This window comes from Sapajus apella, unplaced genomic scaffold (genome assembly GCF_009761245.1).
Source record: "Sapajus apella isolate SASKATOON/1434 unplaced genomic scaffold, GSC_monkey_1.0 scaffold14, whole genome shotgun sequence".
Taxonomy (NCBI): domain Eukaryota; kingdom Metazoa; phylum Chordata; class Mammalia; order Primates; family Cebidae; genus Sapajus; species Sapajus apella.
Window position 1 is genome coordinate 6432671 of NW_022436954.1, and position 24311 is coordinate 6456981.

The window sequence follows — 24311 nt, forward strand, 5'->3', positions numbered from 1 at the left end:
CCTGGGTTCAGGCAATTCTCCTGCCTCAGCCTCCTGAGTAGCTGGGATTACAGGCATGCGCCACCATGCCCAGCTAATGTTTTTTGTATTTTTAGTAGAGACGGGGTTTCACCATGTTGACCAGGATGGTCTCGATCTCTTGACCTCGTGATCCACCTGCCTCGGCCTCCCAAAGTGCTGGGATTACAGGCTTGAGCCACCGCGCCCGGCCAATGCATGCTTATTAGCTGGAAAAAACCACAGAACGAAAAAGAATAAAATAACTGTCATTCATAATCTCATCACCCAGATTTAAAGCTACTGTACCCCTTTTTACGTGTGTTTATATGTTTATTTGTATAAACATATTTGTAATCGGATAGGCATATGCACAGAGTAAAAGACAAGAAACAAACGTAATATATATAGTTCTTAAAAGCTGGGAATAATATATGTACAATTTATTTGTTTATTTATTTTTATTTTTTGAGATGGAGTCTTGCTTTGTCACCCAAGCTGGAGTGCAGTGGCACGATCTTGGCTCACTGCAACCTCTGCCTCCCGAGTCCAAGTCATACTTCTGTCTCAGCCTCTCAAATAGCTGGAATTATAGGCATGTGCCACCAACACCTGGCTACTTTTTATGGTTTTCTTAGAGATGGAGTTTCGCTCTTGTTGCTCAGGCTGGAGGGCAATGGTGTGATCTCGGCTCACTGGTTCAAGCAAGTCTCTTGCCTCAGCCCCCTGAGTAGCTGGGATTACAGGCGCCTGCCACCACGCCCAGCTAATTTTTTGTGTTTTTAGTTGGGATAGGGTTTCACCTTGTTGGCCAGGCTGGTCTTGAACTCCTGACCTCAGGTGATCCACTCACCTCGGCTTCCCAAAGTGCTGGGATTACAGGCGTGAGCCACCATGCCTGGCCTACTTTTTGTATTTTTAGTGGAGACGGGGTTTCGCCATGTTGGCCAGTTTGTTCTCGAACTCCTGACCTCAAGTGATCCACCCACCTCAGCCTCCCAAAGTGCTGGGATTACAGGCGTGAGCCACTGTGGCCGGCCAGTTTTTTTTTTTTTTTTTTTGAGACAGAGTCTTGTTCTGTACCCCAGGCTGGAGTGTGGTAGCACGATCTCAGCTCACCACAACCTCTGCCTCCCAGGTTCAAGTGATTCTCCTGCCTCAGCCTCCTGAGTAGAGGAGATTATAGGTGTGCGCCACCACATTCAGCTAATTTTTGTATTTTTAGTACAGACACTACAGGGTTTCACCATGTTGGCCAGGCTGGCCTTGAACTCCTGAGATCACGTGATCCACCCACCACAGCCTCCCAAATGCTGGGATTGTAGGCTTGAGCCACTGTGCCCGGCTGTATGTACAATTGTTAATCTTGATATCTTTTTTTTTTTTTTTGAGATGGAATTTCACTCTTGCTGCCCAGGCAGGAGTAAAATGGTGCGATCTTGGCTCATTGCAACCGCCGCCTCCTGGGTTCACGTGATTCTCCTGCCTCAGCCTCCTGAGTAGCTGGATTACAGGCACCTGCCACCATGCCCAGCTACTTTTTTTATATTTTTAGTAGAGACAGGGTTTCACAATGTTGGCCAGGCTGGTCTTGAACTCTTGATCTCAGGTGATCCATCTGCCTCGGCCTCCCAAAGTGCTGGGACTACAGGCGTGAGTCACCACGCCCAGCTTGAATCCTGATATCTTAACACTGGAGAGAGATTTTCCGTGTCATTAGTTTTCAAAAATATTTTAAATGTTTGTATAAGATTCCATCCTATGAGCATGTCACAACTTATTTAATCAATTCCATATGGCTGGACATTAAGGTTGATTTCCGGGTTGTTGAATATTACTGTGATGAGCAACCTTTTAACACCTACATCCACATCTGATAATTTCCTTAAGATAATTATTGGAAGGGAGATACTTCTGAGCTAAAAAGTATGAGTTCCTAAGGCTCTTGACACAGATTGCCAAACTGCTTTCCAGAAAGTTTCTCCCAGTTTACACTCCCACAACAGCTTCCTAGAGTTGGCATTAAACACTGAAAGGAGTTTCTCCTGTGAGGCTTGCCTAGAAAGCTGACTGTCCCCTGGGCAGGAGGGAGCTGTGAGATGTGAGCACGGGCCTGGCATGCCCAGAACTAGGCCCTGGAAGAACACTCTGGCTGCAGGATGGAGACTGTGTTGGAGGGGGCAGGTGGGGGGCCACTGTGGGGGCTGACACCGTCATGCAGGGAGAGTCGCCTGAGTGTCACACAAGGGGACGGGGATTAGAGGCTTCGTGGGGTAGCGCTGGCTTCTGGTTGGAAGGGTTAGGGTTTGAGCCTGGCCTGTGGAGGGCTTCGAGCCGTGGTGGAGGTGCTGAGGGTAGTTGAAGGGTTGTACCTCTTAGCTGCTCTTGTAGCCCTAGGGCAAGGCCAGATGTGGACTTGGGCTACTGGAGGAGAAAACAAACTGGTGAGGAGACAGCAGTGGCGGCTGGGAGGAAAAGCACTTGCTCCGGGGCCCTGGTGCTAACACTTAGCTTTGTGTCTCCTCCGGGCCTCAGTTTCTTCATTCACAAAGGAGGGATGAAAAGCTGAGCGGAGGCGGAGCACGGTGGCTCACGCCTGTAATCCCAGCACTTTGGGAGGCTGAGGTGGTGGATCACCTGAAGGTCAGGAGATCCAGGCCAGCATAACCAACATGGGGAAACCCTGTCTCTCCTAAAAGTACAAAAAATTAGCCGGTCATGGCGGCGTGCACCTGTAATCCCAGCTCCCTGGGAGGCTGAAGCAGAAGAATTGCTTGAACCTGGGAGGCAGAGGTTGTGGTGAGCCAAGATTGTGCCACTGCACTGCAGCCCAGGCAACAGTTTGAGCAAAACTCCATCTCAAAAAAAAAAAAAAAAAAAGCTGAGCAGAGAAGCAGAGAAGGGGGGCTGCTGCAGGGAGGCCCTCTAGAGTCGGTGTGGCAGCCCCAGGGAGCAGCAGGCTGGGCCTGGGTTTTGACCCTGGGGCATGGGACTTCTCAGCTTTTCTCTGGAAGAGGAGCCAGGACCCCTTTCTGAGGAGCTGACTGCAGCTCTGTCCCGGCAGGTACAATGCCCAGGAGTACTACGACCGCATTCCTGAGCTTCGGCAGATCATTGAGCAGCTGAGCAGTGGCTTCTTCTCCCCCAAACAGCCTGACCTGTTCAAGGACATTGTCAATATGCTCATGCACCATGACCGGTGAGCTGGTCGGTCCGGGAACCACGCAGGTGGGGCTGCTGGGCAGATCGAGGCTCAGGTGTGTGGTGGGGAAGCTGGACAGGGGTCCCGGCAGTTGAAATCAAGCACCTTTGGAAGCAGCATGACCCTCCAGGTCGCCGGCTGTCCACTGGGACAGGACAGGCTTGGCCCTTGACCTCATAGAACTTACCCTAACTCCTTAAAGGGGATAGCACATGCCTATCCTTTCTTTTCCAGGTTTAAAGTCTTTGCAGATTATGAAGACTACATTAAATGCCAGGAGAAAGTCAGTGCCTTGTACAAGGTGAGGGATCCTGGGCCATGGGTTGTCAGGGCTTTGGTGGCCCTGGTTGGGATGAGGCAGAAGGTGGAGATCCTGCCGGCAGAGTGAACCAGAGCTTCCCTTTGACATGCAGAACCCAAGAGAGTGGACGCGGATGGTGATCCGGAACATAGCCACCTCTGGCAAGTTCTCCAGCGACCGCACCATTGCCCAGTATGCCCGGGAGATCTGGGGTGTGGAGCCTTCCCGCCAGCGCCTGCCGGCCCCGGATGAAGCCATCTGAGCCTCCAGACCAGACCCCAAACCAGCCCTTGAGCCTGTCACCATCTTTTGGGCCAGCTCCAGTGCCTCCTACAGAGGGTGGGGTACTGGAGTTAAATTTCTAAGCCCCCTCCTGGAACCCTCATTTTCCCCACTCTCAAGGTCCCAGTGTCCAGCGTGACTAAGGACACCCGCCCCCTTCTTTCCTCGGGTTCCCAGTCCCCTCCTGTTTATGGGGTCTGACCAACTGCACCCACTCCCCAATAAATTGATTCTTCTTGGGAGCCTCCTTACCTCTCTCTTTGTTGGGAAATATTTTTAGCTCTTGGCAGGCTCGACAGCAGCTGCGCAATCACCCCCTTAGCCTCCATACTCCGCAGGTGCGTTCCAGGGAGGGGACGAGGGTGGGAAGTAGAGGGGGCGACCCTTGGGGGCGGGGCCTAGGCCTTTCCAGCCCCTTTCCTGGCGTCACCCTCCACGCCTTTCTTCCCAGTACCGTGTCCATACTAGGTCAGCGGCCAGCCTGGCTGGCCGGGGGCGGGGCGTCTGCCTGGGTGGGGCCCACCGGGGCTGGGAACCGGGACTCGGGCTGAGGCCTCCCGGACCTCGGAGAATCCACGCTGTTGGGGGCAGGACCCAGGAGCGGGAGGAAGCCGTGGATACTCAGTGCCTTCTTGGCTCCGCCCTCAGCCCCGCCCTACTGCGGCGTTTAAGGGTCTCTTAGCAGGTGGCTACGCTCGATGCAGTCGGGGGAGTGTTAGGGCAGGGAACACTCGCAGACCGCCTAAGCTAGGCCAGTGTCACTCTTCATTATGGGGAAACTGAGGAACAGAAAGGGCCTGTTTCTAGGTCTTAAATTACCAAGACTGAGGTGCAGGGGCGGTCCTGGGTCCCCCCCGCCGAGGCTGGGAGGGGCACGCCTCGGAAGGGTGGTTTGGGGTCGGTGGTTTCACAGTGAGTGTGTTTGAAGCCAAATGGCCGGAAACCGTTACCCGCCCTCCTCGGCCCGGCTAGTGGGGACCCCAACTGCCTGCGGCTGCCCCTCCCAAGTTCCTCCCTGCCGGCCCGGCCTCCAGGCCTCCAATCTCCAAGCTGCGGAAAACCCACCGCCACACGCGGCTTTCCCTTTCCATTCGGCCCTGTGGGGAGCTAGGCTTCCCGGGCCGCGTTCCTCCTGTGTGAACTGGCCCCCCGCCCCCATTCCCAGATCGAGGCCGCGTCTCCAGGTAGCCACGATTTCATTCCTCGCTCCCCACAGGCCCCTCTCCCCAAAATGTTCCCATGCCTGTCCTAGCCCCTCCCCCAGACGATCTCAAGGACCCACTGTCCCCACGCCCCCGACCTCCACCAGGCCTGTGCCTCCCGCTGCCTACAGGAAGACGCCCGGTCCCGGGTCGGGTTAGCCCCGTGGGAACGGTTTGTCTCGAAAACAGGAACCTGGGCTGGGGGCTGGGCGGGGCGCCCCTTCCCCACCGCAGTCCGCTTCCTGCCCCTCCCGGCTTCCTCCGCCCGACACCCAGGCAGGGCGGGGGGCACTGGGGCGTTAGGGTGGGGGGAGGGGCTCTTCGTTTGGGTCCCCTCTCCGCGTCCCGCGGGACTCGGCCTCCGCTCGCCCACCCTTGGGGCAGCCAGTGGCGCAGCCCCCGCCTTCGGCCCTGGCCTCCGGGGCGGCGCGGCAGGGGAGGGGTTAAGCTGCCGCAGGGATCGCCGCTTGCGGGGCGAGAGGGAGCCCCCAGTGGGGGAGGCGCAGCCGGTGGTGCGGAGCCCAGCGCAGGGGCGGAGAGGGGAGGGGGCGGCCCGGCGCGGGGGCGGGGCGGCGGGGAGCGGGGCCGCTGCGCGGAAAGCGGGCGGCAGCCGCAGCCGCAGCGAGGTCGGCGGGCGGGAGCGCACGGAGGTGGGGCCGGACCGGCCGGTGCTGGCTCCTTGCGGCAGGTCCCAGGAGTGAGTGAGCGAGCTCGGGCGGGGCTCCAGGCAGAGGAGGGCGCCCCCAGGAACTCCCACCGGGGTGGCGCAGGCGGGCTGGGGGCGGCGCGCGGGTGGGGAGTCTGCGGCCAGGGTCGGGGAGAGGAGCAGCTGCCACGAGAGCTGAGGCGCGCTAGACCCCCGGAGGGCTGCGGACCTCCTCGGCGCACCAGTCTTTTTCCAGCCACGTCCCAGCGGGGCCCTCCCCTGCGAACCCCCATTTGACAGATGAGAAAATTGAGGCTCCGAGAGGCAAAGTGATTCTCAAGGTCACACGAGGAAGCGGCAGAGGCAGGCGGGGACGGCTCTGGGTGGCTCCTAGGAAAAGTCCGCCTAAGAACTCCGTCCTGGAGCTCCCCAGTCTTCCAGCCGAGGTTGGGGGGAGTCTGTGTAGTGCTGGGGTACCTTTCCGTGGGGCAAGGCTTTGCCAAAATCTGGAAGTGAGGGGAATCAGGACGCTGGGGCCGCAGGGCGGGGCCTGTACCGCAAATGGGAGGGGGGCGATGGAATGGGCGTGCGCACCCACGGGGGTGTGTGCATGTGTGTGGGAGTGTACATGCGTGGAGAAGCACTGCCTTGCGTGTGTGCACACGTGTGAGGATGTCAGCGCCGCTGTGGCTGCGGGACTCGAGGCTGGCCTGGCTCAAGTGAACAGCGGGTCCAGGAGGCGACCTCGTCCGCGGGTTTGCATTCTGGGGTAGACAGCTGGGTATGTGTGCCTGAGGGTTCCTTCGTGCAGGTGTGCACAGGGCGTCGGTGCCATTGTGTGTGGGAGACGGAGGATGGGAGGCCGGTGCCTGTGGCCCGGTGCGTGTAAGTGCGGGCGCCTGCATCTCCACGTAGGTCCCGGGCCTCTGACGAATAACTTGGGTGTGGAGAGAGTGTTAGCCCCTGCCAGGATACGTATGACCCGGCCAGTGACCGGAGTTGCTAATGGTGTCACCGGCCACCCCCGGCGCTAGCGCCCCCCTCTGGACACCCTGCTTCTTGCGCGCTCACAGTTCGCCTGTGCGGGGCCGGGGCTGGGGCCAGGAGCCGGGATGGGGAGGAAGATGGCCTGTGGACGAGCTGAGCCGGGAGCCCTGGGACCTTTGCAGAGGTGGCCAGGGAGCGCTCAGTTCCCAGGCTCAGGCTTCCCGCTGACGCCTCCCGGTCGCAGCGGGCTCCCCCCGCCCTAGGAATGTTCCTCTCCCATCTAGTCCGCCTCCCCTAGGGCAGGCCCCTGGGGACCGCCACAGCCCCGCCTGGCCTTCCCGGGCTCCCGAGAGGGGGCGAGGCGGGCAGGACGCCTGGGTTCTCTCCTCCCCCTCCCATCCCGGGGAGAAATTCCTCCGAGGTCCCCTCAGGCTCTGGGTTCCCAAAATAACCCTGCGGGGGAAGGGAGGCTGTGGAGGGAGGGAAGCGGGCGGGGCGCAGAGCGGAGCTGCGGGGTGCTGCAGGTGCCTCTGGGGAGAGGGCGCGAGGAGAAGGGGGCCTGCGGGGCCTGGGGTGCCAGCCAGCCCTGGGATCCTGGCTCGTCCCCATCCTCTTGAAGCCCCTCGGCCCTTCCGCGACTCCAAGGGTGGGCCGGAAGCCTCTCCGCGGGTTCGTTTCCCAACTGGAGGGTTGCACCATCCCGGGCCAAACCGTTTAACCCCGGGAGTGGCCGCAGCGGACAACTCCGCCCCTGCCCAGCAGGGGGCGTGCCTGCCCCGCCCCGTTCCTGCACGCGGGGGCCGCTCCCCCGCCCGCGCCTCCGCAGACTCCGGCTCTGCCTCTCCCAGGACAGGGGTTCGGTCCGAGCCCGGTGGGAGGCTCCGGGAGCGCAGCTTGGGCCCAGGCCACCCCGCGCCAGCGGCCATGGCGGGCACCCTGGACCTGGACAAGGGCTGCACGGTGGAGGAGCTGCTCCGCGGGTGCATCGAAGCCTTCGGTGAGTAGCTAGGGAGGGAACACGGACCTGAGCCTAGCCCTGAGTCTGAGCCTGGGTCCCTGCCTCCCAGGCACCGTCCAGGGTACAGCCCTGGTCCCGACCCACCCAGCTCCTCAGCGTGCAGTCTCTAACGAAAGTCTACTCTGCATCGCAGGGCAGAGACACACGCCCTTCACAGATGAGGTTTCCCTTGTCCAGCCTTCCCCAGGGGCGGCGAAGGGAGGGCCGGGTCCCGGACTCTGACACATGAGGGGCATTATCGGTCTCCCGCGGGATCCGGAGGAACTTGCTATCTCCGGCCTGGGAGCTGTTTCCGGCCAATGGGGGGCGACTTATCTCGTGAAGGGGTGCCCCTTCCTCCAAGCACTCAGGAAATGACCTCTGGATTCTTGACCCCGGGGAACCCAGGCTCCTTCCGCCCCAGCTGGTTCCCCTCCCGATGATGGGCGGCTCGGGCGCTCCCCTCCTCCAGTCCTCAGAACCTGCCTATCCCTCGCCCACCCTACCTTTCCTCTCTAATTTGCCTCCTGCTCTCGGAGTCCTGAGCAAGCAGGAGGTGGGCGGGGTCGGGCGTGCACCCCAGGAGCTGACACCAGGTGGGCTGCGGGGTGGGAGTGAGGCCTGGTCGCTGCGGACCCAGCTCAGCCTCTTGTCTTTGGCCCTAACGAGTCAGATGACTCCGGGAAGGTGCGGGACCCACAGCTGGTGCGCATGTTCCTCATGATGCACCCCTGGTACATCCCCTCCTCTGAGCTGGCGGCCAAGCTGCTCCACATATATCCTTCCCTGGCCTTGCCAAGCGCCCGCTGTCGGAGCCCATGCTCAGCCCCTCTGCCCAGCCCAGGCGCAGAATCAGCCTCGCCCTTAAGAATAGGCGGCTCCTTATCCCAGAGCTCAGGCGTTGCCCCAGCCTCCAGCTAGGGCCCAGGCTCTGCCCCCTCCTCGCCCCTGGTGACCCGGCTTTGCCCCCATGCTCTGTCCCCAGTCGAGGTTTTGCCCTCCTCCTGACTCTAGGGCCTGCCCCAGCTCCAGGCCCCATCCACCTCCTGCGTCTCTCTCAGAGCCCTGGCTCTGCTGTCAGCCTTCCTCCGCACCTCGTCCTTTACCCCCACCTCCAATCCTCCCAGAGCGCAGGCCTCAAGCCCCAGCATCCCACCTGACAGCAGGCCCCATCCCTAGAACTCCTAGAACCAGTCCCCGCCCCCAGCCTCCATCCACTTAGGCCTCCCTTTCCAGAGTTAGGCGGCCTCCTTAACTCTCTCCTTTACCTACCAACAATCCCGGAAGGACAACTCCAATTCCCTGCAGGTGAAAACATGCCACCTGGTCAGGTGAGTCTTTCCCCAGTGCTCTGGACCCTCCCCTTTCTCCCTTCTCTCTGGCTTCAGACTGGCCTGAAGGAGGGGGCAGGGCGCTGCTCTTCTGGGAGTGGGTTTGAACCCTGGCTTGTCTGGGTGGGCTGGGCTGCCACAGGCTCACCCCTTCCTGGGTCTGGGCCTTAATTTCTTTTCTGCGCAGTGCGGGTGGTTGTCTCAAGGGTCTCATGTACACTTGGAGAAGAAAAGAGCTGGAATCATAGTTTGAAGCTCTTCTTCCATGGGTGACTACAGTCTAAGATAGTGCCTTGCAGCCTGCTGGGTGATGATGGGGGAGGGGCTGTTTTGGGTGACTCCCTGCTCCTCCAGGTACTGGATCTCTGCCTTCCCAGCGGAGTTTGACTTGAACCCAGAGCTCGCTGAGCAGATCAAGGAGCTGAAGTCTCTGCTAGACCAAGAAGGGAACCGGCGGCACAGCAGCCTCATCGACATAGACAGCGTGTGCGTGGGGGGAGCAGAGAGGGCTGGGGGGGCACTCAGTATTCTATACCATCTTCGCTTAATAAATGTCTGTTGAATTGAATGAGTGAGGGTCATGTCATTCTCTCGCTTAAAAACCTTCCATGGCTCCCTATTGCCTTCAGTATGCCTCCTCTGGGCAGCTTGGTGTTTGTGCTTCATCCCCCACTGCCCACTGCCATTCCCACACACCTCCTCCTGCAGCTGAGTGGGTCCCCTCCCCGTGGCCTGAGCTTCCCCGTCCTTTCCCTCCATGGTGCTCTCCTCAGATCATCCCCTTGCTGCCTCCTTGTGTTACCAAGCCTCAGCTCAGGCATGAAGTCTCCCTGGGCTCTGAGGGTTCAGGGCTTTTCCAGGGTAGAAGTTGTCATTGCCTCCTCTGTTCTCCATGGCACTTTGTACAGATTCCTGTACAAAGACCTCTGTACATGTGTCACGCTGTTTTGTGATCATGTGTTTCTGTGTCTGTCTCCCTCAGTAGACTGTGAGCTCCTCGAGGGCAGGAACCGTTGTCTTACTCATCTCTGTATTCCCAGCGCCTAGCACAGTGCCTGGCACAGAGTACGTTGTTCACAAACGTGTGTTGAGTGCATGACGGGGTGTGGGGAGAGGTGGAGGAGTTGCTGGGACTGGGAACATTCGTGCCTAGTACAGTGCCTCACATTGTGTAGGTGTAGGTCCTCGGTCAGTGTGAATGGTGTGTCTGTGTGAGTGGGGGGTCACGAGCCATGCACGTGTCCAGTAAAGGGCTCACTCCCCCTGCCCCCACAGCCCTACCTACAAGTGGAAGCGGCAGGTGACTCAGCGGAACCCTATGGGACAGAAGAAGCGCAAGATGTCCCTGTTGTTCGACCACCTGGAGCCCCTGGAGCTGGCGGAGCATCTCACCTACTTGGAGTATCGCTCCTTCTGCAAGATCCTGGTGCGGCCCAAGGGTGGGAGTCAGGGGTCCAGTGTGGGCGGGAAGGGGGTTTTGGAGGGGCAGGGTCCCTGGGGTAGGCTTGGTCACAGGGTGCATCGGGGGTTTCAGTGTAACCGAAGGACAGCTGGAGGGTGAGGTGTGGCCATCGGCCAGCGGAGAGGCTGGGAAGGGGCTGAGGCCACTCCTCCTGCCTCCAGTTCCAGGACTATCACAGTTTCGTGACTCATGGCTGCACCGTGGACAACCCCGTCCTGGAGCGGTTCATCTCTCTCTTCAACAGCGTCTCGCAGTGGGTGCAGCTCATGATTCTCAGCAAACCCACAGCCCCGCAGCGGGCCCTGGTCATCACACACTTTGTCCACGTGGCGGAGGTGCCTGCCCCTCCCTCCCTGTGTCTCCCAACCTATCCCCACATGCCTGTCAGGCCAACGCTTCCTTTCCCCTAAGCCACTGCCTTCTCTCCAGAAAGGCTAGGCCAAATTCTGGGCCCACTCAGTGACTCCTTGCCTCCCCTCCCCATTCGCCTTCCAGAAGCTGCTGCAGCTGCAGAACTTCAACACGCTGATGGCAGTGGTCGGTGGTCTGAGCCACAGCTCCATCTCCCGCCTCAAGGAGACCCACAGCCACGTTAGCCCTGAGACCATAAAGGTGCCTGGGACTGGGGAGGGGCCACTGCTTCCCGAGTCTGTCTTCACTGGGTCCACCCAGCAGCACTGGAGGCTGGACACAACTGTCCTCATTTGACAGATGCGGAAATGGAGGCTCAGAGGGGTTCAGTGCTTTTCCAAGTTTGCACAATGGCAGCAGCAGTGTGGGGACTCACAGGTTGTCCTGGACCCCAAAGCTTGAATTTCTTTTTTTTTTTTAGACAGGGTCTTTCTCTGTTGTCCAGACTGGAGTGCACTGGTGCAATCACAGCTCACTGCAGCCTTGAACTCCTGAGCTCAGTCGATCCTCCCACCTCAGCCTCCTGAGTAGCTGGGAATACAGGTGTATGCTGCCATGCTTGGCTAATTTTTGTATTATTATTATTATTATTATTTTTTCTGAGATGGAGTTTTGCTCTTGTTGCCCAGGCTGGAGTGCAATGGCTTGATCTTGCCTCACCACAACCTCCCATCTCCTGGGTTCAAGTGATTCTCCTGCCTCAGCCTCCTGAGTAGCTGGGATTACAGCCATGTACCACCATGCCCAGTTAATTTTGTATTTTTAGTAGAAATGGGGTTTCTCCATGTTAGTCAGGCTGGTCTCGAACTCCCGACCTCAGGTGATCCACCTGCCTCAGCCTCCCAAAGTCCTGGGATTACAGGCGTGAGCCGCTGTGCCCGGCTTTATATTATTATTATATTTTTCTGTAGAGATGGGGTTTTGCCACGATACCCAGGCTGGTCTCGAAATTCTTGGCTCAAGTGATCCACCTGCCTTGGCCTCCCAAAGTCCTGAGATTATGGCGTGAGCCATTGCACCTTGCCATTTTTCCTTCTCTTTCATTTACCATTATTTTTGAAGTACTGAGTAATATACATATAGAAAAGTCTATAAAAACATATGAGGCCGAGTGTGGTAGCTCACGCCTGTAGTCCCAGTGCTTTGGGAGGCCGAGGGGGGCGGATCACTTGAGGTCAGGAGTTGTAGACCAGACTGGCCAACATGGTGAAACCCCATCTCTACTAAAATACAAAAATTAACTGGGTGTGGTGGTGTGCCTGTAATCCCAGCTACTTGGGAGGCTGAGGCAGGAGGAAAATTGCTTGAACCCGGGAGGAGGAGGTTGCAGTGAGCCAAGACTGCACCATTGCACTCCAGCCTGGCCAACAGAGTGAGACTCTGTCTCAAAAAAAAAAAAAAAAAAGAAAGAAAAGAAAAGTATATAAAAACATACGAATAGGCTGGCTGCGGTATCTCACCCATGTAATCCCAGTGCTTTGGGAGGCCGAGGCGGGCAGATCACGAGGTAAAGAGATCGAGACCATCCTGGCCAACATGGTGAAATCCTGTCTCTACTAAAAATACAAAAATTAGCTGGGTGTGCTGGCAGGTGCCTGTAATCCCAGCTGCTCAGGAGGCTGAGGCAGGAGAATCACTTGAACCCGAGAGGCGGAGGTTGCGGTGAGCTGAGATCGCACCTCTGTACTTTGGCCTGGCGACAGAGCGAGACTTCGTCTCAAACAGACCAACAAACAAACCATATGAATAGTTGAAAGAAAAATTGTAAAGAATACGCTGTGTAACTACTGCCAGGTTGGGAAATAGAATTTTACCAGGGCCCGAAGCGCCCAGCACCTTAGAGCATAACTCCCTCCCCGAGACTTTTGCCGTGACGATCTTGCTTCTCTTTACAGCCTCACCACCTAGGTATGCGGCCCAAAACAATGTGGGCTTTTTGTTGTCTGTTTTGAACTTTCTATGAATGGAATGTTGTTTGTGCTATTGTACGTCTTGCTTCTTTCATTCCACATGGTTCTGAGAGTCTTTTCATTCTGTTATGCGGAGCAATTGTTTTTTTCATTTTCATTGCCATATAATATTTTATTGTAAGTCTATCTTAGTTTGTTTGTTTGTTTATTTATTTGAGACAGAGTCACACTCTGTTGCCCAGGCCGGAGTGCAGTGGGATCTCAGATCACTGCAGCCTCCACCTCCCAGATTCAAGTGATTCTTGTGCCTCACCCACCCAAGTAGCTGGGATTACAGGCTTGCGCCACCACATCCGGCTAATTTTTTGTATTTTTAGTAGAGACAGGGTTTCACCATGTTGCCGAGGCTGGTCTCGAACTCCTGAGCTCGAGCAGTCGGTCCGCTTTAGCCTCCCAAAGTGCTGGGGTTACAGGCGTGAGCCACTGCGCCCAGTGGGTTTTTCCAGTTTTTGCTGTTTGGACAGGGCGGCTGAGTACCTTCTTCCAGGTCATTGTCCTGTGCTGCCTTGCCTCCCTGAGCCTCTGTTTCTTCTGTTAAATGTTGATGATACCCTGCGTGCAGACCTGGTTTAGAGGTGTGGTGGGTATGGCAATGGGTATTGCCTTGAATTCATGGCACTGGATTCAACCCCCAGGGGCTGAGAGAGCCAGTTCTGGGGGACAGTAAGGGAGGACTTTACTCTTTCACCTGTCCCTGACCCTGTCTCCAAGGCTGAGGTGGGGAGGATAGTTGTGGGGGTATGACCCTTTGCCCTTTGTCCCCCAGCTCTGGGAAGGTCTCACGGAACTAGTGACGGCGACAGGCAATTATGGTAACTACCGGCGCCGGCTGGCGGCCTGTGTGGGCTTCCGCTTCCCCATCCTGGGTGTGCACCTCAAGGACCTGGTGGCCCTGCAGCTGGCACTGCCTGACTGGCTGGACGCAGCCCGGACCCGGCTCAACGGGGCCAAGATGAAGCAGCTCTTTAGCATCCTGGAGGAGCTGGCCATGGTGACCAGCCTTCGGCCACCAGTACAGGCCAACCCTGATCTGCTCAGCCTGCTCACGGTAAGGAGCAAGGGGCAGGGAGGTGGGGAACTGGGCAACAGGGGTTGACAGGAGGCTCAGAGGGGTTCGGTGCTTTTCCCAGTTTGCTTTTCCCAGTGTGGCCTGGGGCTCTGGGTTCTGGCCAGGAACTGAGGTCTGGCCTGGGCTCTGGGGTTTGGAGTGGATGCTGAGGAGGGCTTCAGGCTCTGGTCTGTGCACTGAGGTCTGATCTCCAGGCTGGCATGTGGACTGTGGGCAGTTTGAGCTGGGCCTGAGTCCCGGGTTGAGTTCTGGCAGTGAGTTGTGTTCTAGGGCTGGGCTAAGCTCTGTGTTCTGTGGGCGGGGGTGGTTTCTAAGCACAGCCCCGGCTTGGAGTGAAGTTCTGGGCTTGGCTTTGCACTTGTTCTTGGGGTCTGGGGTGGGAGTTATGTTCTGGTTTAGATCCAGATGAGGTTCTAGACATTGGGCTGGGGCTTAGGTATTAGGGTTTGGAGTGGATTCTTAGCTGCTTCTGGGCTCTGAATGGGATCAAGGTTGAAATCAGAGCTTGTGGCTGGGTTCTGACCTGGCTTCTTCGCTGAGATCTTGGCAATATTTGTGTTCAACGTTTGGGTCCACGCTGTGGTCTGATCTGTGTGCTGGGATGGTGTAGGGTTGCTGTGTGCTGTGTTCTAAGCCAGGCTTTGTTCTGAGTCTAGCTTCTGACCCGAGCTCTGGGCTGAGCTGTGGCCTCTAGGTCGAACTTTGGCCCTGGGCTCTGTGGCTGCAGGCAGAGGCCAGTGGGTGTGACGAGACCTGTGTGTCCCAGGTTTCTCTGGATCAGTATCAGACGGAGGATGAGCTGTACCAGCTGTCCCTGCAGCGGGAGCCGCGCTCCAAGTCCTCGGTGAGAGGGAACTCCCTCCTCTCCACTCTGCCTCTCCCTCCTAGGAATCCTAGGATGTGAGGACAGGAAGAGCTCTTAGCAGCCACCTCAGTCATCCTTCTTGAAGGACAGAGGCATCCTGGGGGTGGGGCGGTGGCCGTGGGCAGTCTTCCCTCTCCCAGGGATTCTCCTTTCTGCTCCCCTCTGCCTCTGGCCCTAGCTCAGGCCTGTGCATTTCCATAGCCAACCAGCCCCACAACCTGCACCCCGCCACCCCGGCCCCCAGTGCTGGAGGAGTGGACCTCGGCTGCCAAACCCAAGCTGGATCAGGCCCTCGTGGTGGAGCACATCGAGAAGATGGTGGAGGTGAGCTCCGGAGGAGCCTGAGCAGTGCGGCGGCGAGAGGCCAGTTTGCCGGAGCACTGCCCTGGGAGCCAGCATGAGTGTCCGGTTCAAGACCCAGCACTCAGCCCCCAAGAGTCACAGGGCCTGGCAGGCCAGCTTCATGGGGCTGAGGCACCCATGTGTAGGGTGGGGGTGAGGGTGGGGGTATGGAACGGGGGCAGAGTCGGAGACCTCTCTGAGACGCACCTCGTCACAGGGACGGGGAACGTGGGAAGGGACAGGACCTGACGTCCCCTTTACTCTCCCCCTCCTGGCTCTGCGTGTCCCTCTGTGTGCCCCAGTCTGTGTTCCGGAACTTTGATGTCGATGGGGATGGCCACATCTCACAGGAAGAGTTCCAGATCATCCGTGGGAACTTCCCTTACCTCAGCGCCTTTGGGGACCTCGACCAGAACCAGTGAGGAGGGTTGGGGGCCTGGGGGAGAGGGAAGGCAGCCCAGCCTACTTCCACCTGGGCTTCAGTTTCCTGTGTGCAAGATGAGGCCACTGAGCCAGATGATCTTGGCCTGGGAAACTGCCAGTGTGGGAAGGGGCGCTTCCTTTTGTGGGGAGGAGAGGCTGCCAGCTGTGGAGGTGCGGTGGTATCTCCGGAATTCAGACAAACGGGGGGACTCCACCTGAGTCTTGGTGGCCTGGGGACTGTGGCTATAGAAGTGTTATTTTATTAGTGGGGCTCACAGCTGTCAAGAAGTGTGGGCAAGTGGAGCTCCTGGATAACTTGTTTTAATGAATAGATAAGAAAGGTTTGTAATTAGCAGCACCCACTTGCTTATCAGCAATTCATATTCGGACAATTTGGAAAAACAGCTGGTTCTCTGAAGTAGGTTAGACATGCCCCCTGCAGCCATATTCATGCCCTATTTTTGCCAAGCAGACAAAACTCCATTCAAAATTTACTGTCCATCTCAGGTCGATTTATTTTTTAATGTTACCTGTATTTCAAAAATCTGTTGTTTTTTATTTGCTCATTACAGAAATCCATGGTAAAATAAAATGTAGGTAGTGAAATAAATTTATAGTGAACACAGTGTTTAAAGTAAGAAGTGAGAGTCCAGGCATGATGGCTCATGCGTGTAATCCTAGCACATTGGGAGACTGAGGTCGGAGGATCGATTGAGGCCAGGAGTTCAAGCCCAGCCTAAACAACATTGGAAGACTCTGTCTCTACCAAAAATAATAATAGTAATAATTATTATTATTTCTGGGACAGAGTCTCACTCTGTCACTCAGGCTGGAGTGGCACAGTCTCAGCTCACTGCAGGGAGATGGGTGGTACGTGCCTGTACTCAGGAGGCTGAGGCAGGAGGATCCCTTGAGCCCAGGAGGCTGAGGCTGCAGTGAGTTATGATCACACCACTGCACTTCAGCCTGGGTGGCTGAGTGAGACCACCCCATCAAAAAACCAAAAAAAAAACAAAAGCAGGAAGAAGTGAAAGTTCCCTCTTTTCTGTTCCACTGGTAGAAGTTGCCATGATTAAACACTGTGAACAATATTAAGCTTGGCAGCATGTGGGTCTTTTTTCCCAGGCATGTGCACATTGATAGAGATTTTGTTTGTTTGGTGTCTGTTTCATGGACAAACAGGATTAGAGTATAAATCCAGTTCTGCTTGTGGCTTTTATCATAGCTGCTTTATTTCTTCTCCTAGAGTTTAGGCAGAGGTAGTTGAGTTCCATGTTATCTCCCTGGGTTGGTGGGTGGATTTTTACCTAGACCACTGAAAAGTGAGGATGACCTTTTGAGACCTTGGAGGCCTTGGCTTTATGCAGCAGCCTCAGCCTTAACACTCTACCTCCTGCAGGCCCCAGGCCCTGTGTGTGTGTGTGTGTGTGTGTGTTGGTGAGGGGGAAGCCCTGGTTGGGTGTTAAGACCTAGCATTGGTTCGGCAGGAGGGAGACCAACACCCACCCCAGGACCAGTCCCGGCTCACCGCTTCATTGTAAAGTCCCTCTTTGTTTCTGGAATTTGGGGGTTTTCATTTCTTTCTTATAAAATTACCTATGCATTTGTAGCAATTGTTGATATATCTTCTTTTTTTTTTTTCCGAGATGGAGTTTTACCCTTGTTGCCCAGGCTGGAGTGTAATGGTGTGATCATGGCTCACCGCAACCTCCACCTCCTGGGTACAAGCAATTCTCCTGCCTCAGCGTCCTGAGTAGCTGGTATTACAGGCGCCCCCAACTATGCCCGGCTAATTTTTGTATTTTCAGTAGGGACAGGTTTCCACCATGTTGGTCAGGCTGGTCTCGATCTCCTGACCTCAGGTGATCCACCTGTCTTGGCCTCCTAAAGTACTGGGATTACAGGCGTGAGCCACCACGCCCGGCCTTTTGTTGATATATATTTAACCAGTTTCTAGGTACTTGTAGTAGTGGGGTTTTCTTTTTTCTTTTCTTTTTTTAAAATCACCATCTTTTTTTAAAATTTTTTTGAGACAGAGTCTCACTCTGTTGCTCAGGCTGAAGTACAGTGGCACTATCTCGACTCACTGCAACCACCGCCTCCCAGGTTCAAGCAATTCTCATGCCTCAGCCTCGCAAGTAGCTGAGATTATAGGCATGCACCACCACGCCCAGCTAATTTTTGTATTTTTAGTAGAGATGGGATATCACCATGTTGACCAGGCTGGTCTCGAACTCCTGACCTCACCTCAGGTGACCCACCCACCTCTGCCTCCCAAAGTGCTGGGATTAGAGGCATGAGCCACCACGCCCAGGCTAAAAACCATCTTGACAGAACTACATGCCTCTTTTTTTTTTTTTTTTGTCTACGTTCTTGTTTTCCACTTAACCCTTGATCACAGACATCTTTCCATGTGGATTAACGTAGAACTACCTCATTCATTAGAACAGCTGGAGTATTCCACTGTGTGGCCAGACTATCACTGGCCTAACCATCCTCCTGCCGATGCACATGTAGACTCTTCCAGCTTTTCACTACAATTATACGCCAGGCTGCCGTGAACGTCCTTTTACTGACCCACTCAGGCCAGTATTTCTGTAGGAGAAATTCCTAGAAGCGGGAAAATTGGATCAAAAGATATGCACATTGTAAATTAGGAGAGAGACTGCCAAACTGACCTCAGACAAGGTTGTACCAGTTTGCACCCCCATCAGCAGCGTACAAGTGCCTGCTTCCCAACTTCCTCGCCAACAGTGGATGCTATAAAAAGCTTCACAATTTTGCCAGTCTCCCTGGCAAATGGTATCTTGGTTAAATTTGCATTTCTTTAATACTAATGGGGGTAGGGTATCTTTTCATATGTTTATTGGCCATTTATTTCTTCTGTCAATTGCCTGTTCAGATTCCTTGTCCATTATTCTACTGGTTTGTTGGTCTTTTTCTCATTGATTTTTAGAATCTCTGTTAATGGATGTTAACCCTTTGCTGTTGAATGTGTTTGCAAATATTTTCTCCTTGTCTGTCATTTATGTTCTTTTTCCACATAAAATTGAAAAACTTTTGTGTGCGCAATATGTCAGTCTTTTCCTTTATGGCTTCTCAGATTTGTGTTCACTGTAGAAGGGCCCTCAGTCCCTCAAGATTATACAATTATTATCTTATTTTTCTTTCTTTCTTTCTTTTCTTTTTTTTTTTTTTGAGACAGGGCCTCTCACTGTGTCACCCAGGCTGGAGGGCAGTGGCATGATCTTGGCTCGTAACAACCTCCACCTCTCAGGTTCAAGCAATTCTCGTGCCTCAGCTTCACGAGCAGTAACTGGATTATAGACATGCGTCACCACGCCTGGCTAATTTTTGTATTTTTAGTAGAGATGGGGTTTTGCCATGGTGGCCAGACTGGTTTCAAACTCCTGACCTCAAGTGATCTGACTGCCTCCCAAAATGCTGGGATTACAGGTGTGAGCCACTGTGGCTGGCCTGTCTTATATCTTTTCAGATAATTTTGTAATTTTATTTTTTACGTGAGTGTTTGTATAAAGTCCAGTGAGAATTTAGTTTTCATGCACAGTGTGAGGGAAGAATGTAGGCTTATATATTTTTCATTTTTTTTTTTTTTTTTTCTCTTCTTGCTCTGTGGCCCAGGCTGGAGTATAGTAGTGAGATCCTGGCTCAGTGTAAGCTCCACTTCCTGAGTTCAACCATTCTCCTGCCTCAGCCTCCTGAGTAGCTGGGATTACAGGCGCCCGCCATCATGCCCGGCTAATTTTGTTTTGTTTTTAGTAGAGATGGGATTTCACCATATTGTCCAGGCTGGTCTCAAACTCCTGACCTCGTGATCGGCCCACCTCAGCCTCCTGAAGTGCTGGGATTATAGGCGTGAGCCACTGTGCCCCGCCCTGTATTTTTTTCTAAATGGCAGTTATCCCAATGCTCCCTCGATTTGGAGGACCACCTGGATTATACACTTTGAGCCCCCTCATACAGCAGGTGGCAGTGTCAAACGAGGGCCAGTCGACGGGAAATGGCACCTGGTGGTTGAGGACCTTGCTGTCTGTGCGGACACTGTTGTAAGCACTTGACGTGCATTATCTAATTTAATCCTCACAAAAATCCTATGAAACATAGGAAAGATCATTACGCCCGTTCATAGATAAGGAAACGGCGGCATAGGGAGACGACCCAGCTGCGGGTCAAGAGGCAGGGAAGCAGAGCTGCTATTAGAACCAAGGTCTGTGTCTACAATACATGCTCATTCTTTCCCTAAAATGTATTCATAGGTGAAGAGGGGCTTCTGCGGAAAGCCCTGGGCTATGTGGGAAACCCTGGATTTACAGGGCTCTTGCCAGCACGACGATGCAAGAGTGAACGGGGTGCGCGTTCTCCCAATCTCCCCTGGTCCCAGAACTCGTTAGAGCTCGGGGCTCCCGACTGGTGTTGCACAGTACACTTCGGGAGCCCGAGACTGATGGTTCCATGGAAAGTACACAGTCCTTTTGGTTTATATACCAAGTGTGAAGTGGGCAGGGCTGGCCACTCTCCTGAGAAGGAAAAGGGACAGGTCCAAGACCACACACTGGTTAGCGGCAGTTCCCACATCTGCCTGACCTCCTGGTACTCTGCCCCAGGAGTCCAAAATCAGGAGTTCCATGATGACCTTTGATTTGGTAGGGGGTTTCCCAGTGGGAAGGGTTAGGCCAGCGGTGGGCGGTCCTGGGGAGGACCCGAGCTGAGGCGACCCCCCAACCCTCCACAGGGATGGCTGCATCAGCAGGGAGGAGATGGTCTCCTACTTCCTGCGCTCCAGCTCTGTGCTGGGGGGCCGCATGGGCTTCGTACACAACTTCCAGGAGAGCAACTCTTTGCGCCCGGTAGCCTGCCGCCACTGCAAAGCCCTGGTGAGCGCCCCTTTCCCGACTCACTGCCCAAGCCACGCCCCTGCAGACCCGGCCCCGCCCTCCCTTCTAGCCCCGCCTCTGCGGGAGCCTTTCTCAACCCAGGCAAACATGGGTAATTCCACCTCCCTCTCCTCCTGCTGTTCTGCCCCTGGCCCTGAGGCGGGCCCTAAAGCCCCAGTCCCACCCTCAAGAAGGAAGAAGTAGAGTCATCACCTCCAAATCCGTTCTCCCACCACGGCCCCTCCTCTATTGCAGATCCTGGGCATCTACAAGCAGGGCCTCAAATGCCGAGGTGAGATGGAATGACTGGCAGGGCTGCTGGGCAGTGTTTTTTTTGTTTTTTGGGAGAGTTACTATTTTGGTGGGGCAATTGCTCAGGAGTGAAGTACCTTAAAATCAGAGGCACATGGCTGGGCATGGTGGCTCACGCCTGTAATCCCAGCACTTTGGGAGGTCGAGGTGGGTGATCATCTGAGGTCAGGAGTTTGAGACCAGCCTGGCCAACATGGTGAAACCCCATCTCTACTAAAAATACAAAAATTAGCTGGGTGTGGTGGTAGGCACCTGTCATCCTAGCTACTTGGGAGGCTGAGGCAGGAGAATTGCTTGAACCTGGGAGGCAGAGATTGCAGTGAGCTGAGATTGCACCATTGCACTCTAGCCTGGGGTACAAGAGTGAGACTTTGTCTCAAACAAACAAACAAAAACAGAACACAAAACCCACAAAATCAGAGGTGCAAGATTATTGATGTGAAAGGAGTGGCCTTTAAGAGGCCATTTATTTTGGTGAGGCAGCTGCCCAGGAAGAGAGAACCTAGGATGGGAGAGGGCATAGACTTTCGAGAATGAGGACACTTTGGAAGGAGACTCTTATTCTGGTGGGGCAGCTGCTCAGGAACAAAGGTCCCTGGGGAGGGGTGCAAGCCTGTGGGATGGGATGGAGGGCTTTCTGACCAATGGCCCTAACTGGGCTCTCCATTTGCCCTCCCCCAGCCTGTGGTGTGAACTGCCACAAGCAGTGCAAGGATCGCCTGTCAGTGGAGTGTCGGCGCAGGGCCCAGAGTGTGAGCCTGGAGGGGTCTGCACCCTCACCCTCACCCACACACAGCCACCATCACCGCGCCTTCAGCTTCTCCCTTCCCCGCCCTGGCAGGCGAGGCTCTAGGCCTCCAGGTAAGAGGGAGTCATCTGCACCCTGTGGAGGGAGGGATGCAGGGCTGTTGTGGCAGAATATTAACTGATGCAGGATGGAAGCCATTCCAAAGTGCATAATTCTCTTTTCGTGGTGGGACAATAAAGAAGGGACAGGTAAGGGTGCCAGAAAGTGGCCAGGGAGCGCTGGATCTTCCAGGCTGAGGTGAGAGACCCTAATTTTTTTTTTTTTTGAGATGGGGTTTCACCATGTTAATCAGGCTGGTCTCGAACTCCTGACCTCAGGTGATCCACCTCTCTCAGCCTCCCAAAGTGCTGGGATTACAGGTGTGAACCACTGCGCCCAGCCAAGACCCTAATTTATAAAGAGGTATAAAAGTGAAAGAGGCATCAAGATTCTAGTTACAGCCTTATTTTGTTGGTGTGATTAACGAAGGATTGGAGAGGGTGTTATGTGAGCCATTGGCTTGCCTTTCCCTTTTTCCGCTGCTCGGGAGGCTCTTCTGAGAAAAGATCCGGTGCCCTGATAATGCCCTGGAGGCTCTCTTGGGGTCTTTGGTGGTTTTAGGTCAGTTTGCTGAATGGCAATTGGCCAAATGACTATTTTGCTGAGAACACTCTGAACAACTTATGTTAAACTAGGGTCTAAGGTAGTTGACCACAACCCTTTGGGTTGGCATAAGTCCTCAAAAAACAGAGGCAGGCACAAGGCATACATCCTCAAAAATAGAAAAGATAAATCCATTTGCATTGAGCCTTCCAGAAGTGCTGGGGTCTAAAATGTAAAATACACACAAAATTGACATTTAAGCAAACAGTGCTGACAAATCTGTGGTTGTGAAAAAGCTGTGGCAAAACGAAAACATAGAAAAAAAGCCTCAAAAACTGGGCTGAGGCTGGGTGGGGTGGCTCATTCCTGTAATCCAGCACTTTGGGAGGCGGAGGTGAGTGGATCACCTGAGGTCAGGAGTTCGAGACCAGCCTGGCCAACATGGCAAAACCTTGTCTCTTCTAAAAATACAAAGGAGATCGCTTGAACCTAGGAGGTGGAGGTTGCAGTGAGCCGAGATCGCACCACTGCACTCCAGCCTGTGCGACAACAGCGAGACTCTATCTCAAAAAAAAAAAAAAATATTGGCCATTAGGTCATGCAGGGAATTGATTTTTGGTGGATGGGTCTGCTACTGGCATGATGTAGATGCCTCTGTGGAGAGGAAAAGGGTTGCTAAAGTCCCAGGGACCTGGGAGTGTATTCTGCAGCAATCCCCCTCCCAGCAGAGATCCGCGAGGAGGAAGTACAGACGGTGGAGGACGGGGTGTTTGACATCCACTTGTAATAGATGGTGAGTCCTCCCACAGCTGGCACCAGAGCTCCCCACTGAGGGCCAGAGTGGGGGTGGGGAGTATCAGGGAAATGGGCGCTCTATCCAAATGCCCCAAGCCAGGTGGGCTTCTACCTTGTTGTTGGAGGGGCATCTTCCTCACAACCTGTTTTTCTCTTCCCAGCTGTGATTGGATCAAGGACTCATTCCTGCCTGAGAGAAAAGACTTCAACCAGAGCAGGGAGCCTGGGGGTGTTGGGGCAGGAGGCTGGGGCTGGGGGTGGGATTTGAGGGTGGCATGCAGCTGAGGGCAGGGCCAGGGCTGGCGTCCCTAGGGTTGTACAGACTCATGTGAATATTTGTATTTTCCAGATGGAATAAAAAGGCCCATGTAATTAACCTCCACCATCAGTGCCTAGAATCCCGGGGTGGGAGTGGGGGGTGCTGTACTTTACAGGATGATAATCTTGGGAGCTAGAACTTTGTAATCAGAGAAACTTGGGAGGTCTAGAATCTCATGTGTCTGGAATCTTGGAGGAAAGAATCTTAGAAGCAGAAAACCTTGGAACAGAATCTTAGGGACGGTCTAGGATCTTGAGGAGGCCAGTTCTTGGACATCTAAAATTTGAAACTAGTAGGTCTTTGCACCTGAATTGCAGGGCCCAGTGGTCATGCATACCCAAAGCCTTCAGCCCACGGCCAAAATCCTCTTGCTGGAGAGGGGGCCTTTCAGCCCCTGCTTCGACACTTCCAGCAACAGGGCCCTCACTGCAGGAATCGTGGGCAGGAAAGGGGCAGTGCAGAGTTGCTGCCTGTGAGGGAATGGAGGGAGGGCCCTGGGCAGTCCAAGGGAGGGCCCTGGTGCTGCTGCCAGCCGGAAGGACAGTGACTTCCAGAGGAAATGCATATTGATCCTGCCCTCAGCCTCCGGTGGCGGCCTCTCCCAATCCAGCTCTTCCCTCCTAAGCCTGCAGCATGGAGGTTTTGCGGGGGTCACTGCTATCTGAAGAAGGCTAAGGCTACTTCTGAGTCTGGTCGGGCGGTTTACTAAAGGTTCTGAACCTGGGCCGGGGTGCCCCTGGGGTCAGGAGATTCCAGACAGCAGTCCTGACAATGTGAGCTACCTCCCCAGTCCCCCAAACTGGGAGGTGTCCTGCAGCAGCTGTGGGATTGTACTGGGGGTGGAGACTTGAGCACCTTTAACGCCAGAGCACAGTATCTTCGGGCCTGTCAGTGGCCTCAGTTCCCCCATGAATGCCCTGGCCCTCCAACCCCAGGGTTTCCCCACATCACACCCATCCCTGCTGTGAGGCCCCACTCCCCCCAGCCAATTCTTTATTTTGGGCCACTCCCTTCTTCCCAGTCATCTCTCTCCTGAAGGCCTAGCCCATGTTGGGCCCCCCAGCCCTGTCTCTGCATTGGGTGCCCCCCGCCCCTCCTTCTGTCCTCAGCCCC

At 55.0% G+C, this 24311-nt stretch overlaps 2 protein-coding genes across 12 annotated transcripts in view; both read left to right on the forward strand.

The window, feature by feature from the left end:
• PYGM (glycogen phosphorylase, muscle associated) overlaps positions 1–4033 on the forward strand; it is a 15466-nt gene extending 11433 nt beyond the window's left edge. The window contains exons 18-20 of the mRNA XM_032282941.1: positions 3062–3196; positions 3434–3500; positions 3613–4033. Coding sequence (XP_032138832.1) covers positions 3062–3196; positions 3434–3500; positions 3613–3762 — 352 coding nt within the window. The 3' untranslated portion in view covers positions 3763–4033. The remainder of the gene's footprint in view (positions 1–3061; positions 3197–3433; positions 3501–3612) is intronic.
• Positions 4034–4327: 294 nt separating this feature from the next.
• Positions 4328–23261, forward strand: RASGRP2 (RAS guanyl releasing protein 2). Of its 11 annotated transcripts, none has more exons than XM_032282952.1 (17): positions 4328–5156; positions 7471–7614; positions 8288–8390; positions 8883–8945; positions 9300–9431; positions 10221–10371; positions 10569–10742; positions 10903–11019; positions 13555–13836; positions 14624–14701; positions 14924–15046; positions 15367–15482; positions 20241–20382; positions 20638–20674; positions 21376–21555; positions 22810–22877; positions 23041–23261. In XM_032282952.1, the coding sequence occupies exons 2-16, from the start codon at positions 7542–7544 to the stop codon at positions 22869–22871; spliced, it is 1833 nt and encodes a 610-aa protein (XP_032138843.1). In that variant the 5' UTR covers positions 4328–5156; positions 7471–7541; the 3' UTR covers positions 22872–22877; positions 23041–23261. The 11 variants fall into 11 exon arrangements, with proteins under 11 accessions (XP_032138843.1, XP_032138846.1, XP_032138844.1 ...); XM_032282955.1 differs by having other exon boundaries at positions 4331–5156; positions 22813–22877; XM_032282953.1 differs by lacking the exon at positions 4328–5156 and adding an exon at positions 5437–5496.
• Positions 23262–24311: the final 1050 nt, after the last annotated feature.